This window comes from Gossypium hirsutum, chromosome D02 (genome assembly GCF_007990345.1).
Source record: "Gossypium hirsutum isolate 1008001.06 chromosome D02, Gossypium_hirsutum_v2.1, whole genome shotgun sequence".
Taxonomy (NCBI): domain Eukaryota; kingdom Viridiplantae; phylum Streptophyta; class Magnoliopsida; order Malvales; family Malvaceae; genus Gossypium; species Gossypium hirsutum.
This window is the reverse complement of record NC_053438.1, coordinates 28,713,885-28,733,198: the sequence shown is the minus strand read 5'-3', so window position 1 is coordinate 28,733,198 and position 19,314 is coordinate 28,713,885. Positions and strand designations below refer to the sequence as shown.

The 19,314-nt window shown below is 31.5% G+C and overlaps 2 protein-coding genes across 2 annotated transcripts; both read left to right on the top strand.

The window, feature by feature from the left end:
• Positions 1–1,092: 1,092 nt before the first annotated feature.
• On the top strand, positions 1,093–6,664 carry LOC107910611 (uncharacterized). Its single transcript, XM_016838517.2, has 9 exons — positions 1,093–1,584; positions 2,316–2,510; positions 2,660–2,762; positions 2,954–3,033; positions 3,116–3,193; positions 3,633–3,724; positions 5,549–5,660; positions 5,978–6,103; positions 6,371–6,664. Exons 1-9 carry the CDS (start codon positions 1,303–1,305, stop codon positions 6,485–6,487), a joined length of 1,185 nt encoding a protein of 394 aa, XP_016694006.1. The 5' UTR covers positions 1,093–1,302; the 3' UTR covers positions 6,488–6,664.
• A 4,157-nt stretch (positions 6,665–10,821) lies between these two features.
• On the top strand, positions 10,822–15,235 carry LOC107908063 (protein YIP4a). The gene is made up of 5 exons (XM_016835337.2): positions 10,822–10,965; positions 12,550–12,663; positions 14,354–14,428; positions 14,636–14,856; positions 15,002–15,235. Exons 1-5 carry the CDS (start codon positions 10,822–10,824, stop codon positions 15,060–15,062), a joined length of 615 nt encoding a protein of 204 aa, XP_016690826.1. The 3' UTR covers positions 15,063–15,235.
• Positions 15,236–19,314: the final 4,079 nt, after the last annotated feature.

The window sequence follows — 19,314 nt, the reverse complement described above, 5'->3', positions numbered from 1 at the left end:
GTATGGTATATAAGGCATCATTTGTGGGTATCCAAAAATCTTGAACTCGTGACCGCATAACGACCATTAACTGGCCCCCGATTATACTCAAACCCATGGTCGCATCATGGCCGCCGACTGGGACCTCCACCTAAGCTTTGACTCGTGGCCATATCAAGCACTGTCACCCCAAAAACTGACTTCTCTAAGATGAGTTTCTAAGGTAATAGTCCTATCCCGTCATGACATATGAAATGTATGTGTTATGAGGCACGTTATCACATCCCCAACCCTTCAAATCTACCTATAAACCTTCGTAGTTTCACCCATAAACTCTAACCCTAAACCCTTAAAAACCCTAACCCTAACAAAATTAATAAACCTAACAAACTTTAAAAACCCTAACCCTAAGAGAGAAAGCAAAAAAGCACATCCAGCTGGCCGCTTTCTGAACATGTGGTAGGAAAGCGTGCTCTACTGGACGTGCTTTTCCACTCTCTTTTCAAAATCGACTTAGTTCATTAAATAAAAAAATAGGCTAAAAGCCAAATAAAAAAACCCAGAATTTATCATTAGAGGTGCCCATGGGTCCGGCCCAACAAACAAATTTTGCCCGTTTGCTAGGCCCGAGCCTGACCGACCCGAAAAATGGGCCTAGAATTTTGCCCAAGCATGGCCCGAATAAAAATGTTAAAACCCGAGCCTAGCCCAACTCACCCGTATTAATTTTTTATATTATTTTTAAATATATATAATACATCAAAAATATTAAAATAAATGTTTCCCAATAAATTGAAAATAAATTAAAAAATATGTAACACTAAGATAAATTCAACTTAACAAGCAAATGTGAAATATCTCTAAAATAGTAACAAAATCAACAATAAAATAATACAATATCCAAACACGAGCAATAAAATAGTAGCAACGTAATTATGAAATAGTAGCAAAATAGTGAAAAAAATAACAAGAAAACAAAAAAATTGACAAAAAAGAAAGTAAAAAAAAACAGAATATCTATTTTTACATATTCGAGCTGCCAGATTTGGACCAAAAAACATTTAACCGAGGCCTAATCCATTTTATAAATCAACCTCGTTTTTTTACCTAAACATTTTAGGAAGACTATATTTTTACTCAATGGCTCCCACTCGGCCGGACCATTCACAGGTGCATGTATCATTAATTTAGCCCGAATAAAATCATACCATTTATAATATTGTAAATTTTACGAAAGTTGGTGTATAGATTTTATAAACGAAGTAGCAAACACTGAAACCACCCCTATTCGTTTTCGATCCTAATTTTCTTTATGTTTTTCCAATGGAATCTCTTTCGAGTTCCCTCTCCATCTCCATCTCTAATCTACGCGAGACCTACCCAATTCTCAACAGCCACTTACCATCTTCTTCTTTTTGTCTGATCAAAGCGCCAAATCAACGAATTGGATCTCTCAAATTCAACTCTGAAACCTCTCAGTTTCATAGGTTTTATCTCCAAGCTCTACCTCGAGAGGTTCCCGATGAAGGTGAAGACCAGCTGCAGCCTCTTACCCTTAATAATGGGTTTCGCTTAGTTTCTGAAGACAGTCAATCTGTTTATCAGGTATTGTACTGAATACTATCAAATAATTCATTTTCTCGCTTTTTTTCCCTTTGATTTCTCTGTTGTTTATGTATTGTTTGCTTTGTTTTCTCTACTTTTTTGGAACATCGAGATGAGAAGCCTCATTAACTTTATGATTTGTTTACAAAAGCAAATGCACTAGCTTTGAATGATTAGAAGTTAAAATTTCATCTTTTGTGGATAACATTTGGTTTTAGGATTTGATATTATGTTGAATTGTTTTAGATTTGAACCGTTTGATCACTCTCAGTGGAAAATGAATTACATTCTTATGACCATTTGGTATTTTTTTGTTTTAGCAACTCTTGAGAAAGAAAGCAAATGCAAAATAGCCAAAAGTAAAAATCAAATGTAACTATAAAGTAAAAAATTCAAATGAAACTGTACCCAGTTTGATTTTTTTTTTCATGGAATTAAGTAATGGTTTTAAACATTTACAAGGGTGTCGATGTTACTATATTTTAAAATCTTTGTAGCTCGAACTCTGTTGTGAGTGTCCAATATGTTTGATTTTGTTGAAGTTTTTCCATGTCACTGGAGGGTTTCGAATATGGGTGGGTACTTCAAGGAAAATAGTTGGAGCAACATAGCGATGTAGTTCTATCATGCTATTTGGAATCCTTTTCTTGTCTTGGTTGACGTAGATACTCGTTGGATACATCAAGTTGCTGCTTTGGTTCAGTATTAATGGCCTCTCTCATGTTCTGAAGGGTGATTCAAATCAGAGTAAAAGCAGCGAAAAAGATGTAGATAAGTTAATAAAGGTTGAACTCCATGGAAGTGGAGCAAGTGGGGGTAGCAGAGCTGGACTTTTCAGAACCCCAATTTCTGGTGGAGTGCACAGTGCAACTTCAGCACATGGATTACCTCGGCCGGCCTTAGCTGTCCGTAATCTGATGGAACAAGTAAAGGCTATTATTTGAGTTCTAAATACTATCATATTTTGAAAAGCGAAAGAGGGGAAAACTCATCTGTTTCCTTCCCTGTGTTTCCTTTCCAGTTTTATTTTATTTTAATTTAATTGTTCTGAATTTGTTGGCCTGTGTAATTCAAGGCCAGATTTGCTCATTTATGCACTGTAATGTCTCGGATGCACCACCGACGAGAAGGGTATCCTTTTGGCTCTCTGGTAGATTTTGCCCCTGATTCAATGGGCCGTAAGTAGTTGACTTTTGAAGTTCTGTTATTTGGTTACTTTTTGATTCTGCAAAAAAATTTGACACTTTGGTGAACAGTTTTTGTGGTCTCTTTTCTTAATATTTTGTTTGAAGTGTAAGAGCCTTTGTAACTATGTGTAAGTTGTTAGATTTGTTTAATATATCTCCCCTTTTTTCTTTTTAATTTGCAGATCCAATATTTTCATTTTCACCATTGGCCATCCACACACGGAATTTATTAGCAGACCCTAGGTGTACCCTTGTTGTGCAGGTTAATTCTTTTGTTCCTTTTGCCATGATGGAATATCTTCCTTAGTTATTCTCCCTTTATGGAATCCATTGACAGTCTACAGATACCTGGATGGAGTGGCTTATCAAATGCAAGGGTAACAATATTTGGTGATGTCTATCCACTTCCCGAGCATGAACAGGTAGTCACCTAAATTCCTCTTCTTTCTTTTCACTGGTGGTGGGAGGGGATGGGGTTAGAGAAGTTTGGTAATAAAATATAGGGTTGGGATACTCACTATAAAAGATCGAGGTTTCTTCTTTTTCTTCATGGGGTCATGGCTGTGTAGCTTCACAAATGACTTTAGAGAGCGGGGTTCTGTTGCCACGGAGTATCCTTGTTGATTCTTTTGGAAGATGTATGTTTTGAGGAACTTCCATTTCCTCACTGTTTTAGGAATGCATAATTTGGATGCGTTTTCTACTTCTTGTTCCCCTTCTCTTTGATCTCGTGTTTGGAGGTTATCCTTTATCTCTAGGCCCCATCAAATATCTGCCATGTTTTATATTACACTATGTTACACATATCTATACAATTTGTGCATAAAATATGCCTCAACAAGGGCCTGGTTATTTTGCTAGGAATGGGCTCATAAACAGTACATTGCAAAACATCAACAAGGGCCTTCACAACAGTGGGGAAATTTCTACTACTTCAGGATGCAGAATATAAGGTCAGCTTTGGTCTATGGTTTTTCCGTATTTCTTTTGCAGACTAATATTTCCTGTTTAGAGCGACTCTGGTTATCCAATATTCTGTTTACATATTCATTCAGGATAGTAAGATTCGCTACTTGGTACAAAATCAATATTGTCATATTTAACCCTTATCGGTACATCTAAAACTTGCAAAATCTTTCTGGTTATCCAAATAGTGAAGCAAGATTTTAAAGCCCAGGCTAGTTAAAGAACCGTTAAGGTGACACTTGGTCATTTAAATACTTTTTTTATTTGTTTCCTTTCTTTCAAGTGTTTTCTTCTTTCATTTTCACCTTGTATATGTTATAGTCTCGAGTTACAAATCGAGTCACTGGACAATTTGTAGGAAATTGTTTGACTTAAACAAGGTTTATCCTCTTATTTCTGTTTCTTCTGCACGAATGATCTATAATGAACAAGTGGAACTTGTTGAAGGGAATTCCAGACCTTAGACTTGTTAAGAGAGAGAGAGTCTTAAACCTCTTAATATTCAAATAAATTCTGACCTAATTTTATTTCTAGCAGTCAACCTCTTAAATAGAGGTTACATAGGTTTACTTGTTTGAATGAAAAACATATAAGCTAAGTAAATTAAAACTTCGACTCTAAGTAAAGAAAGATTCCTAATATCTCTAAACTATTTTTAATTAAAAGATCTCATTAAGATATAAAACACTCATAAATAAAATCTCCTGATACTTCTCCTAATAAAATTATAAACTGATCTAATAATTAATTGATGTCTAATATTACTCCCCTCCTAGAAAAAGAGCTTGTCCGCAAGCTCGAAATTGAATAGCTCGTGCATTTTTTGGCACGTTATTGCATGCAAGGATATTTCAGTTTCTCTACACTCTTGATTTTGCGCAAGATCATCTGGATCAAGTCAACTTTTTAACAGAAGGATGGCTTGTCTTGCTGGTACTAGTGTCTTTTGCCAATGCCTAACTCCTACCCAAATTGACTTTTGACACTATGGGTGTTACGAGAGAATTTCCCCTCAAGTAAGAAACTGAAAAACAAGAAACTGAATTATTTCTTCATGAATGATCTGTAAGGAACAAGTGTCAAAAGTAAATATTTACTTCATTATTTCTTCATTATCTTCTTTCATTGTTTTGAATGAAGAAATAATGAAGTAAACATTTGATTTTGATCTGCCTGGATCCCCTGAATTGGTCTCTTGGTTATAGAATCTCAGGAAAACTGGAAGGTTAGAACAGCCTTCAAGAGTTCTTAATGAACAGAAAGGAGAGGGGAATAAAACCAAGGATTAAGAGTTGATAGATAAGAGAGTGATTGTATTCATTCACGTCCAATCCTAGTCCAGTTTGTTACATGGATGAGTTTCTGAATCGTTTTAGGAAGATCTGGAACAATAATAACAGAAAGTAACGCTTGTGGCATCATTTATGGATTTGGTCCTGCTTGTCATTGTAGCCATCTAAATTTTCTTGTTTCTACAGATACCAATTAGTGTTTTGTTCAAGCTTTAGTTGTGTGCTATTTTTTACTATTCCCTTATTGGTAACTGAAATTGGTTTGACATGATGTAAAGAAAATCCTGTTCGGTTCTGTTTTATTGTTAGTTCAGTTGCTTTGTATGACTAATTCCGGACTCTTGATTTCTGAATAGCACATATAACCATGTAAAATAGTGCAATGGTTTCGGATTCAGAAGTCTGATTAGCAGTGGATAAAAAACTAACCAGTTAATAAATGATTCCCCCTCTTTCTTTTTTAGTTTTTCATTGATGCACAGTGTAGTGAACATTTTTATTCATCAAAATTCATTTCAGTGATATATATTTCATTGGAGGGTTTGGAACTGTTGCATGGATTGATGTTAAGGAATATGAAGCACTTAAACCTGATAAGATTGCTGTTGATGGAGGTGAACAAAATCTAAAGGTGAACTTTTTAAATTCTCAAAATCTCAGCTTTCCGCTTCTGTTTTTTTTTTGCATTGCGGCTGCCATCAAAAGAGGTATTTTTTCCTGTATTTGATTCTGTTTGAGGTGTTTTCTTTCTCCAACCGAGTATCAAAATCTACTAATGCTTTTTTCGTGCATGTGCTCCAATGCAGTTTGTCACTATGCCTTTTTTTTTTTTGTCATTACAATATTTGGGAGGTGAAAGGGTGATGATAGGAGAATGTTCTTAACACTGCTCCAAGCAAGTTTTGGCCACTATGCTTTTCTTTTTGCTAATTTGGGTTAATTTGCTAGGAACTCAATGCAACCTTTTCAAAGCCCCTCAAAGAGTTGCTATCAGCAGAGGCTGAGGTTGATGATGCGGCTCTTATATCAATTGACAGCAAGGGAATTGACATTAGGGTCCGTCAAGGTGCACAGGTATTTATTTCTACATTGTTCCAACTCTTCATTTTTCTTGGAAGTATTTGTGTCTTGACACATGAGTATGCGGATGGGGATACGGCTTGATCCTCTGAATACTTGGAAAAACTTAAAAAAATCTGACCATACTTGTGTCAAAAAACTTACCCATATAACATAGATTTATTTCATATAATGGCAATGGACAATTTTCAAAGCTCGGGTTTCGGAGGAGGTTCAGGATTCATGTCAGATTTATATTTAACCATGTTACATTCTTTTCAGTTCAACGTACAGAGGTTATCATTTGAAGAAGGGCAGGGTGTTGAGACATTGGAGGAAGCCAAAGTAGCTTTATGGAAAGTAATAAAGAAAGGCCAAGTGCAAAATCTAAAGAGATAGAAGAAGCTGCAACTTTCTGGCCTTCCGGGGAGCATAAAGGCAAGACGATGCGAATCTCAGCCATCACTGAATGTAATACTACTATAGAGAAACGTTATACAAGGTTTGTTTTCCTGCCGCAAGTAATTTCTTAACTAGTAATTTTCTGATTTCTAGTGTATCGAATATTTTCTTTTATATGTTTTTCTACAAGGATCGGTTTACTATTTAAAAATTTTAGAATTGAATTTAAATTAAAAGGTTCGTTTTATGGAAAAAAATTAAAATAAAATTGTAATATATAATAGGTTTAAATGTAAAATTGGTTTTTAAATTATATCAATTTTCTCACTTAGGTTAAGTGGCAAGTGTAATTCCGTTATCCAAATAATTCTGAACGTTTATTAAAGCATAATAAGTAATGTCAAAAGTGGGATCTTATTTCATGACATGTTGATATTAAATTTCAAAAAAAGCATATAACTTTGAATCATCACATCAGTGTTTTTTGGGAAATGTGGGTTGACTTACAACCTTTTTGAAGTCGTTAAAGCTGAAGAATAATTTTCATATTTACAATGGTCTCTTCAAGCTGCTTGTACTTGATAAAAAAAATTTTTTTAAATGTGAAAGAACAATTAATGCCTTTTCACTATCTTAATTTCTTACTAAATTAAATATATTTTTCTATTAATTATTGCATTGGATCAATGTTTATTTGTTGCAAAATCAAAGAAAACTGCACTGATTGATACTTTCCCGCCATTGACCCCCGCCGCCAAAAATTGCCCCGCGAATTTGTACAAAGGAAAAAATTGTTCTGCCAATTTGCAAAAAGAAAATTCCCGATAAATTAAATGATTTTAATTTATTATCCTTTTTTAATTAAAAATAAATTATTAATTACATATATTTATATACTAATGAGCAATGACATTAAACTTTCAATTTAGACTCGAATTTAAATTTTTTTTGATAAATTTAAACTTGATTTAACTCAATCATCATGAAAAGTCAACAACTTTAATCAATCCAATCTGAACCTAAAATGACTGAAATAGCTAACTCGAACGGACTCAATTTTAAATGAGATATATTTTTTTAAATAATATTAACAATATTTTTATCCTAAACTATCAAATAATAGAATTTGTAAAATGTAATTATGTCTATTAACATAAGATATGTAATATTAGCTTATATCATATGATCTTAATAGCAAAATCCAAATATAATAAATACTTAATCAAAAATTATATTTGTCTATTTATTCTTAAGTAAGATTAATATGTGAAGAGAAATTATTAAAATACAATGTAAAATTTCAAAAAGATCTATATATTTCAAAATCTCAAAAACATTTGGTTTTGATTTTATCTTACTTTAAATATTTTATTTTATTTTATTTTATTTTATTTTATTTTGATTCTAATTTACTAAAGAAATCCTAAAAATATCTTTGATAAAGTTTATCAATACTCTTAAATTGTTCAAATATTTAAAAATAAATATTGGTAGTCCAAAGTTTTGATATATTTCACTACATAACATTGGATTTCCAACATGTATACTCAATATTGTGTTTACATGGATCGATTCAATTGGATCAATGATTGTATGATTAATAATACAATTTATTAAATTGGATCAATGGTTGTAACTGTTGGAAAATATCTAGTTCGAAAATAGTTTTCTTACACAGCAAAAAATAAAATTTTGAAAATCGAGTTGGTTTGTGATATTTATAGCAATAAACTTTTTCCCAAAATAGTATTGCTTTGAGCGAAATGGATCCCCAATGTTCTTAACTTTCAATCGAATGACCTTTTGCGCTATTCTCGTACCACAAACTATCTTGAGTGTGGGCTTGAACAATTTCGAATCAAATACAAAACCAGAAATTTTTTTTTTTTACTTTCAGTTGGAAAGTAAATCTCTCTATTATAGAAACTAGTAGAGTTTTATTTCCAGAAAATAGAATTTATACTTAGAAATAAATTCTAACCATTTTCAGGCAGAATAACAATATTGAAAACTTCTGTATATTTTCTCTTGTATTTAGCACTACTAGTGCCATCTATTTATAAAGAGAGGTAGTGAAACCGTAGTTAAATTATTAGAATACAAATAATATTTTATTTAATAGAAAACAATCCCCTAGTTGAATTACGAGAGAGATTCGACCCTCATACTTGTCATGAGAGGATTTTGGGCCTCTCCTATATCAGGTCCAATTATTATTCACTTGTATTTTTTTCGAATAGATTGGTTTATGGATTTAATTACTTGTGATGTTCATAGTGTGGCATACATTAATCTTGAGTGGATGATAGACTATGTATGGATTTAATTACTTGTGATGTTCATAGTGTGACATACATTAATCTTGAGTGGATGATGGACTATGTATTCGTCACTCGTATACTTTGATGTAAGTAAAAGCTTGAGTTCAAATTGATAAGGAACCGAAAGCTGATACGTTGGGTATACAACTTCTGCAGTATGCAGCAAATTTACAATAGTAAAATTCATAACCCAATACATGGGTAAATGATATCCTCTCAATGGAATTACATGATAGATGAACATTAAACATGGGCACGAGTCATTCGTCTTTGTGATGAATGACTTAATTACTATTTGATAGTAGTTGACTTTTCATAATGGAAGATGTAATGGTTACCATGATATAAAATAGGATCATATTGGGAGAACGAATTTATCCCAAAGAGATTAAGAATATCTTATGAGGGTAACACACTTATGACAAGGTCACAAGCATTGATCGAGTAGCTTTTGTAATGGTATGTCATTAGGGAGAGCTCAGTCACAATACTATAGTTGGATGACTTCGTGATTAAATGAATTTATAATTGATAGGTGAAAAGCTGAAACTTAATTATAAATCATTTGAGCCATAAATACATATGTCCAATCGGTCCTTCCGCTAGCTCGTTGAAATCAAAAATAAATTACATGTTGAGTTAAATGAACAGAATTGGATAGAAATGATAAAGTTAGATATATGAGTTGCATTAAAAAATGAATGTGATCTCTCACTAAGTATGTAAATGATCTGAGAATTAAGCTAAGTTTGTTGAATTATTATTTGATTAAATAATTGAAGTTACAAAAAGGAAATTAAATTAAATGATTATAGTGAATCCGTTGAATGTAGAAATTAAATAGATTTTTTCATAGATTTTCTATGGTAAAGTTGTCATGATTTTAACAGAATCGAAATCGGGTTGAGAAAGTTATTTAATTGGAAAATTAATTAATTTAAATTAATTTATAATGTCTATTTTTAGAAATAGAAAAACATGTACTGGATTGGATTAAATTATAAAGTGCTGGGTTAAAAGGCCAAGAAGTACATATAATTGGACCCAATATAGGAGAGGTCTGAATCCCCATTGTAATACATATGAGGGGAGGCACACCCAATGAATGTAAACAAGTCTGTAGACTTCATAAATGAATTGGTTAGTAAGTATAAGGTAAGTAATGGAATAGGTCATGACAAGTTGATTAAATTAATACCTTTGTTATATTTGAAATTGAAAGGTGACTAGCAAAAGTACAGCTTTGATGATTTCATGAATTTTGAGTGAAAATGGTGAATTTAATGGAAAAGAACTAAACTGCATAAAGTGCAAACTTTATTTCTTCTCCCTTTCATGGGCATTGGGAGCTTTATGAAAGTATGCAAATTTTTTTTCATAATTCCTTTATAAATACCATATATATTAATTAAAATAATAAAATATCTTAATACAATTCTATTTAAAAAATAATAAAATAATAAAATGTCACCAATATCATAATTATAATCCAAGGGTCCATATCCCTTTCCTTAATCTCCAAGTAAATCCAATGACCATGATTCATTCATACACTCAAGGGCATTTTAGTAAAAATTTCAAAACTATCTTGCAAAATGACTATTTTGCTCTTGACACTTTTTAATATTTACAATTTCATCATGCACACCTTTGGCAAAATTACAACTTTAGTCCTTGAACTTTTCCACTTTGAACCCTTAACTTTTAAGTATTTACAATTTTGCTTCATTACTTTTCACTTCTTTACAATTTAGTCATTACTTCAAATCATTATCTCACAACATATTAATTGTTTTAACTTCCTTCAATATCCAATACTCTTTTCTACTAACACTGATAATTCACATTTTGTTTACTCTAAGAAATCTCAACACATACACTCTCAAGTTTACACTTCTTTCAACCAAAGGGACTTTAAGGATGTTACAAAAGGGGTTTAACAAACCTTAGCACAAATCATGATTCCATGAATGATTGTACTCGCTGATGTCATCATTGGATCTGCCGTAAATGACACCAACGGAGTTGCTCTTAGGAAAACGAGAACTGCCCAAAAACAAGGCCAAGTGGCTTCAACCAGGGAAGGAAAAAGAAACAATTAGAAGGAAGGATGGAGATAGAATGTCGACGATAGGCGGCCTACCTCCAAGGATGGTCAAAACAAAAAAAGATGGAGAGATTTGCTAGGTTTTGATAAATGAGAGAGTTTGAAAGATCCTAAAGTGCAGAAATTAACAATATATTTATTTTATTTATTCTTTTAATGATTTTAACCTTCAAAATAAAAAGGAAAAATTTTAGCAAGTCCCTAAAGTTTGGACTCTTTAGTTTGTTCTCTATGGCCCACATGCCACATGTCCTCTTATGTTAGAAATTAACACCGTTAGACCAGAGTACCACAATAATGGATGGTAGAAAAGTACAAGTATCAAATTGAACAAATTAAAAGCGCATGTACCAGATTGACAATTTTACTAAAGTATAGGGGTAAATCTTGTCATCACCCAAAAAATAATAAAAATTGTCCAATTTTGATAAAAAAAATTGTAAAAGGTAGATAAATTAAAATCACACAAATATATAAATCTGAAGAAATTTTTTAGAATTTAACCATCATCATTTATATTCTACCTAGGTAATTCAACATTTTATATTCTACTTAAATACTTAAAGACTTAACGGTGTAAAAAGCATTTAATTAAAAAAAAACAATTAATCCCCTCTTTTTTTTTGGACTCAATTGAATACTTGAACTTTCAAAATGCATAAAAAAGGACTTCAAACTTATTCAAAAAAAGCAATTAAACCCTTGCCTTTTTTGTCACTCAATTGGGTACTTGAACTTTCAAAATACATCAAAAAGTCCCTCAAAATTTTTCAAAAAAGCAATTAAGCCCCTGCTCTTATTAAAAATTAGAAAAAATAAAAAATAAAAAATAAAATTTTTTAGAAAAATTATTAAATTATAATAAAAATTTAAAATTTAAAAATTATTAAAAATTATATTTTTTTATAAAAATTGTAAAAAAAAAACGTAACATTTTATAAAAAATCATAAAAAAATTAACGACCCCTAGTTTTTTCAATTAAAGTCATCACATGTCGCAACACAACGTGACATGCGGTGGAAAATAATAAAAAATAAAAATCAATAAACGTTATAGAAAAATTATAAAATATTTTTTTTGTATGATAATTTTTAGAAATTTTTTTTACAAAATTTATATTTATTTAAATTTTGTATAATTTTAATACGAATTTATAAACTTTTATAATTTTTTACAATTTTTATATATTTTTTATAATTTTTAATATTTTAATTTTTTATTAAAATTTAAAAATATTTACAGGTTTTAATTTTTTATAATTTTATTTTCTAATTTTTAATAAAAGGAGGGGATTAATTTTTTTTTTTAAGTTTGAGAGTCTTTTTGATGCATTTTGAAAGTTCAAGTACCTAAGTGAGTGTAAAAATAATTTTGAAAAGATTTGAGGGTCTTTTTAATATATTTTGAAAGTTTAAGGGCCCAAATAAGTGTAAAAGAAAAAGCAAAAATTTAATTTTTTTTTTGAAAAAGTTTGAGAATTTTTTTAAGCCATAATTAAACATTTGTAATACACTGTAACCGTAAATTTGAATGGGCTTAATCGATCCAGTTTGAAGGGCTCGCTCGGGTGACCGGCCCATGTATGTACACAAAGCCGAATAAAAAAAGAGTTTAAAAATACAAAAAATCCTTTACTTCTCCTCTCGGCGTCGGGAAGGCCTTGAGAGATTGGGATCTGTGGTGGCCTTTCTTCTTCATTGTTTTCTTGGGTCTCACGCTCTCCTGGTCCGCCTCCGTTAAGAAGGTTTGTTTTCGCACTGGATTTCCATTTCCATTTTCTCTTTTTACATTATACATATTTACATTTTCTTATTCTTGTGTGTTTAATGAATTGATTTGATACGCATATATTTTATTTCTTATGAAATTTTGATTGTTAGCTGTGAAAATCTGATAAGGTTGTTGTCGATCCTTGGCTTAAATGAACCGAAATTTGGGGTTGTTAGAATAATAATTCTTCCTAAAAGGCAACTCTGAATTCTAAAATAATTGTTCTACCGGAAAGTAATATTTGCATCGATATTAAAGATTTCTAATTATTTCAAAATGTCATTTTATTTTTTATAAAGATTCTCTTTTTGCTTTTTGCTATTGGAAGCAAAAACTAATTGGTTCAAGTAACAAACTTCACAACACCATTAATTCAGTCTAATTTAAAATGTGCTATGCATTGCTGATTTGAATTGTAAATATTAAGGTTCACTACTAAAATTGCCCGTTATATGTGGTAATTAGATAGTCTTGTTTTTTTAAAAGAAAGCCTGTTGCATAGATCGGGATTGTAGTTCTTGGTTCTGGTGCTAATAAATTTATCCCTTTGGTGGATGGGTTGAAGCATCTGTTTTCTGATGGATGATTTGGATTTATGTGTTTGTTTTCATTTGTAGCACTTAAGTAACACATTGTTATACGTGTAAGAATTAGATAATGAAGGATTCTTCTTTAAGTAAATAAGTCCTGTCTGTACCTTTTTTAATTTTCAGATTTATTCACATAGATGTTTCCTTTTCATTTTTGTCTCCATCATTTGATAGTTTTAAACACAGCACAATGGCACAATATTGTCTCTGTAGCAGACTACACATCATGAGAGAAAGGCTTAGTTTGTAATTTGTAATTTCTGATGTATTTGATAGTTTTGCTGGGGTTCTCATTGTGTAAGTGCAAAACATCTTGTGACACCTGTCAATGAGCTGCTTTTTGAAGATTATCTGTTGACAACCCTGGCCATGAACTCAAGTTGCAATTTATTAAGATTTGGATGTATAGTCTATGGATCATGTACTCACCGGTCATGACTTATAGTTAGATAATTAGGTTTCTTTGTCCTTTGGAGTTTAGACTTTTGGAAGGTTTTAATCATAAATGAAATTCTCATTCATTTTGTCACCTTTTTAACTTGCTCACCTTTCAGCAGCCTAACCATACGTTGCTTGAGTATTTGACCTCTCATCCATTTAGAGATGGAGATGATCCAACCACATTCACTGATAAAACTTGAGGTCAATTTAGGACAGATTGGAGATAGCCTAAGTTGCTGGGTTGCCTATTTGCACGAAATTCCTTCAAGACATTTTGATGCATGATGGTGCTGCTTTGCATTTTGAAGAGGTATCAGCTCACTGTATTTTGTGATTACTTTTTGATCTTGCTTCTCCTTGTGTCATAAATGTAATTTCTCTTCCTGCAGTCTTGCTTCATTTTTGTACTTTTCTTTTATCTGACAGACTTTCTTGCAAGTTATATATGTTTGCCATAGTTTCACTGTAGAAGAGGCATTTCTTGCTTTTGTATCTGGACTTTTCATCCATTCTTTATTTCCTGATATATATATGTGTGTGTGTGTGTGTATATCTCCTATTTTCTGTTTAGAATAATATTATCAAGGTTTTTTTATTGAGTTATTACTAAATTTCTCCTCTTAAATGTTCCAGTCTGAGGTATTTGCTGTTGCATTTGCACTGCTCGCAGCTGGTGCAGTAATCTTGACATTGAATGTACTACTACTGGTAATTGCTTCTCTTCTTTACAGAGTAAAATTTTGATTGTGAGCAAGTTTTTGAAATCTAGTTAAATGTTATATCTGGTCTGGGAATTCCCTTTTTACGAATAATAGTTAGATACCTTTTTTTAAAAAAAGAAAATTAGTATAAAAAGCTTTGCATAGGTAGTTGGGTATGCCTTCTGCTGAGGACTTTTCCTTTACGTTGTTTCAGGGTGGGCATATCATTTTTTTCCAGAGTCTGAGTCTTCTAGGTTATTGTTTGTTCCCTCTGGACGTAGAAGCCCTAATCTGTATGATGGAGAACAATGTCATACTCAAAATGATTGTGGTCTGTGTAACATTGGCTTGGAGTTCATGGGCTGCCTATCCTTTCATGAGTTCAGCTGTCAACTTGAGTAGGAAAGCACTTGCACTCTACCCTGTTTTTCTTATGTACGTGTCTGTTGGTTTTCTTACCATTGCCATTGATTGAAGTTTCTTCCCTTCAGGGGTTTCAAAAGAGTTACCAAACCTTACATAGGAATGTCTAGTTACTGTATTTTTTTGACCTGACACGATTTTATTGAACACCATTCAGGGTCTATGATATAATAGCTGCATCAGATCCTTTTTATTCTACTACTGTCTACTTTTGGTAGGGATGATTTATGGGCCCAAGCTGTAACAGGGTGTATTAGGGATTGAGCTTTATTTCTTTCTCATCTCTTTCAAGTTTTATTTGGGGAAGAGGATTTGAACCCTTTTCTTCTCTTCTATTTTATGTACTAAATTGTTTACAAATAAAAATTCTAATCCATCGGCTTTCATCCTAGAACTTAATTTCTATTGAAATAGGAAAACAATGCATCATCATGGTCTTTGGAAGGTATTTTCTCTTGGTTAGTTAGCAGATGTTAATTTAACTATTTCTTTTTTCCTTTGATTAATAAAGAAAAGAATGCACCAACCATTAGCATATTTTGATTCTTTTAAGGTATTTTTCTCTTGGCTTTGAAGGTTATTTTTGTTCTATCTGAATTGAGAAAAATGTAGAGTAGAAATGGGAAAGGGAAAAGGGTACTAGTAAATGTGGTTCATTTGATGCTACTCGAAATGCCGTTGAAACTGTCTCAAGATCGATGGTTTGAATTGATCAAGGAAAGCCGAAGTTTTGAAATCACAGTAAACAATCAAAGTTGAAAGGAGACACAAACTGATTTAAAATTAAATTGATATAATTGTAAAGTAGTTCGAGAGATCAATCCATTTGGAAATTTTTATTAATCGAGAAGACTCCCGAGTTTTGATAAGATTTGTAAATGTCAAAATTTTAAGGTAAGGGCTCAAAATGTCAAAACTTTAATCTCCCCAAATTAGAGAGAAAGCTAGTGAAAGGAAAGTAAATAGATTTTTAAGATATACAATATCTTTTTTACACCATATTTTGATTAAAAGTAGCGTGGGAAAGGAAAAGAAGGTAAAATAGTGGAAAGTTAAAGAAAGTAAATGATTATTGTAATAGGCCAATTTGTGCCTAGCTAAAAAACCAACAGTCCATTACAAAGCCCAACCCACTAGCCTAAAATATTGAACAGAAACAGAATAAAAAAAACCCTAGCAGCAAACTGGCACCTCCAGCTTCCCACGAGCGTCGCCCTTGCTGCACGAACGTTGCAGCACGTTGCCCTTGCACAACCCACGTTCTCCAACGCCCACACCTGCAATAAACCACGAACGACACTAGTAAGACCGGATAGACAGCAAACAAAAAGAAATATAGAAAAATTGTAAAAATTTAGTTTTTTTTGGGCGGGGGGGTTGTAGAGATTCGGCTATAAAGGAGTGAATCGATTCTTGTAAAAAGGGGGACGAATGATTTTTTTTTAAAAAACTGAAATAAAAAAAAGGTACCAAAAAACAATTTGGAAGGTGATTATTTTGTTTTATTTTTAATTTTTTTTATTTTTCTTCCTGTTTCTTTTTACTGTTTTTATGTTCTTGTTTCTTAAAACAAATAAGCGAAAAGAAAAGGAGAAAACTTACCTGAATTGGAGTAGGCGGCGGAGCTTTGACGACGGCGGTGTGGGGGTGCTAGGGTCGAAACCCTAGCAGAGAACCCCCTTTTTTTTCCCTCTGTTTATTTTTTTAAAAAAAAGAAGGAAATGAAATAGAAACATTTTTTGAATTTTGATTTTAATATTAAAGCAAAACGGCGCCGTTTGGAAAGGGAGGATCCGCGCATCGACCCGACCCGGTCCCAAGATCTGCGCGTTTCCTAATGGAGGGGCTAATTTCACTTTTAGCCCTTCTGATTTTCTATCACTTTGTAATCAAGATTTTTATTTTTTAATTTTGACCAAAAATTTCGCTTTGATTTCATTTAAGTCTTGCGCAAAATGCTGCGTTTTGAAGGGCTGAAATATTTTTCTTTTTGGTTCCTTTTTATTATCTGCGCATTCATTTTGGTCCTATTTTTGTTTTTTTATTTAATTGCGGACTTGCCCCAAATTACTGTTTTAAGTTTTAAATTAGTCCTTCTGTCATTTTTACACTTTTATTATTATTATTATTATTTATTATTATTATTATACTTACGCATATGTATTTTATAATATATATGTATATATTTTAAATGTTTTTTAAATACATATACATATTTTATTATTATCATATTATTATTATTTTATTTTCATAGTTTATATATATATGTATATACATTTATATTTTATAATATTTATACATTTTCCATATTATATAATCTATATATATGTTTATATATTTTTTATAATATGTATATATATACATATACATCTTTTATTATTATTATATTATTATTTTCATAGTTTTTATATATTTATATATGTATATACATTTATATTTTATAATATCTATACATTTTTCATATTTTATAATCTATATATATGTTTATACATTCTTTATAATATGTATATATATTCTTACACTATTCAAAACTATTATAAATATATTTTCCACATTTTTTTATATATACGTATATATCCATATTTTCATAATTTACTAATATATTATACTTATATATATATAAATATTTGTAAATGCATGCATATATTTTATTATTGTTTTATTTTCATGACTTTTGTATTCATATATATGCGCATCAACATTTTATAATATATACGCATCTTTTATATTTCATATCCATTCACATATTTGCAAAATTCACTTATATATCATACTTATATATATATACATATACATATTTTGTAAATACATATACATGTATTATTTAAATTAAAGTATTTTTTTCATATTGTACATTAACTTTTTAACATACCTTTTAAAAAATATATACTTTGGTTTCGTCAAAGCATTAAAATCATCGTATTTTATAATTTCCAAAATATTTGGCATTCGTGATTCTCGAGAAAAATTGTTTCCTAACTTACTGGATTTCGATTGTTTTTCGATGAATTTAGAGAGCCAAGTATTTAATTTTCAATAAAATCACATAGATTTCAAAATAAAAGCTTATTCTCGGGAATCCAAAAATGTCAGGTCCTAACTTACTGGACATGACGTTTTGTCATCTCGAAATAAGAATTTCTAAAAAATAATGCAATATTCGATATTTGGGAATTTCGAGGAAATTGAGCCCTAACGTATTGGGTTCTGATTTTCTTTATTAATCCTAAATAACCGAGAATATTCTTTATTCAAAATGCATAAGTATAAAAATCATTTTCGGGAATTCAACCTGTTGTGTCCTAATGTATTGGGCACGACATATTGCTTTCTTGAGATGAAGATTTTTTTTATATATAAAATAAAAGCAATATTCAAAAGTTTAGGGATTTTGAGAAATTGTACTCTAACGTATTGAGTTTCAATTTCTTCGTTGACTTAAATAATTGAATATTCTTTTAAATTTTATCATTTAGGTTTTTTTTAAAATCCTTTCAAGCTTTCGACATCAAGACATTAAATAATCAATTTGGTACCAATTTTGGGCGTTACGAGGGTGCTAACCATTCCTTGTGCGTAACTGACTCCCGAACCTATTTTCTCAAATTTCGTAGACCAAAATTATTTTTAAGGTGAGCCGGTCACACCTCAATCAAGGATTGGTGGCGACTCCAATTTTTGTTTTTTTTAAGTCGACAACTAATTTTTGTTTTCAAAAAAATGGTTTCGACAGTTTGGCGACTCCTCTGGGGACTTGTTGGAGAGTCGAGCCATAAATTGATTAATTTTTGTCTTGTGGTCGAAAAATCAAATTTTGTTTTAAAATAATGATTTCCCTTCGCATTCATTGGTTTTTATTATGATATGTTTGCATGATTAGTCCGAGTCGGTTAATTTTTATCTGCATTTTGCATTGCATTGGTTGGTAAGTTTTACCCTTTTAAGTGGGAGTGAGAAGCTAGTCCTTCGTGAGGTTTTCACCTCCGTGTAGGATAGTGGATCGCTTTCGGGATACATACGTACCTATGTCTTCGTGAGATTTTCATCTCCGTGTAGCCATAGGGAAATGCATCCCCCTGAACTGAACTCGGTCTGTACGAGCCTATAATGGGTGAGGATCGAGGAATCTACTGGTTCGGGTACCTTTGCTCTAGAAGCCAAACTTCATATAGTGAACCTTAGGAACTCACCCTAAGTAGAATCACTCTTAACCTTAGTAGATACCTAATTAGGAGTTTTTATTATTTCTTTATGGTATTGGATTTAATGTTTATACATGATACTAACTTGTTGTGTTTTGTTTTGACTGCATGACATTTTGACTGCATGGCATTTCATTATAGAAAAGAGGTGTTGATTCACATTCAATTACTAACTTAGAAAGCTTGTCATGGAATACAGATTTCTTGATAAAATGGAAAATAATACGGCTGCTTGAATATATTCTGAGAAACACAAGAAGGGCGATGG

What these genes read in the sequence shown, in the direction of transcription:
- LOC107908063 (XM_016835337.2), top strand. Translation starts at nt 10,822, where the DNA reads ATGACACCAACGGAGTTGCTCTTAGGAAAACGAGAACTGCCCAAAAAC. An exon ending in GCGGCCTACCTCCAAGGATG is followed by an intron (nt 10,966 to 12,549) that starts GTCAAAACAAAA and finishes TACAAAAAATCC; the next exon opens with TTTACTTCTCCTCTCGGCGT. An exon ending in CATTGAATGTACTACTACTG is followed by an intron (nt 14,429 to 14,635) that starts GTAATTGCTTCT and finishes ACGTTGTTTCAG; the next exon opens with GGTGGGCATATCATTTTTTT.
- LOC107910611 (XM_016838517.2), top strand. Translation starts at nt 1,303, where the DNA reads ATGGAATCTCTTTCGAGTTCCCTCTCCATCTCCATCTCTAATCTACGC. An exon ending in TGCCCCTGATTCAATGGGCC is followed by an intron (nt 2,763 to 2,953) that starts GTAAGTAGTTGA and finishes TTTAATTTGCAG; the next exon opens with ATCCAATATTTTCATTTTCA. An exon ending in TTCAGGATGCAGAATATAAG is followed by an intron (nt 3,725 to 5,548) that starts GTCAGCTTTGGT and finishes AATTCATTTCAG; the next exon opens with TGATATATATTTCATTGGAG.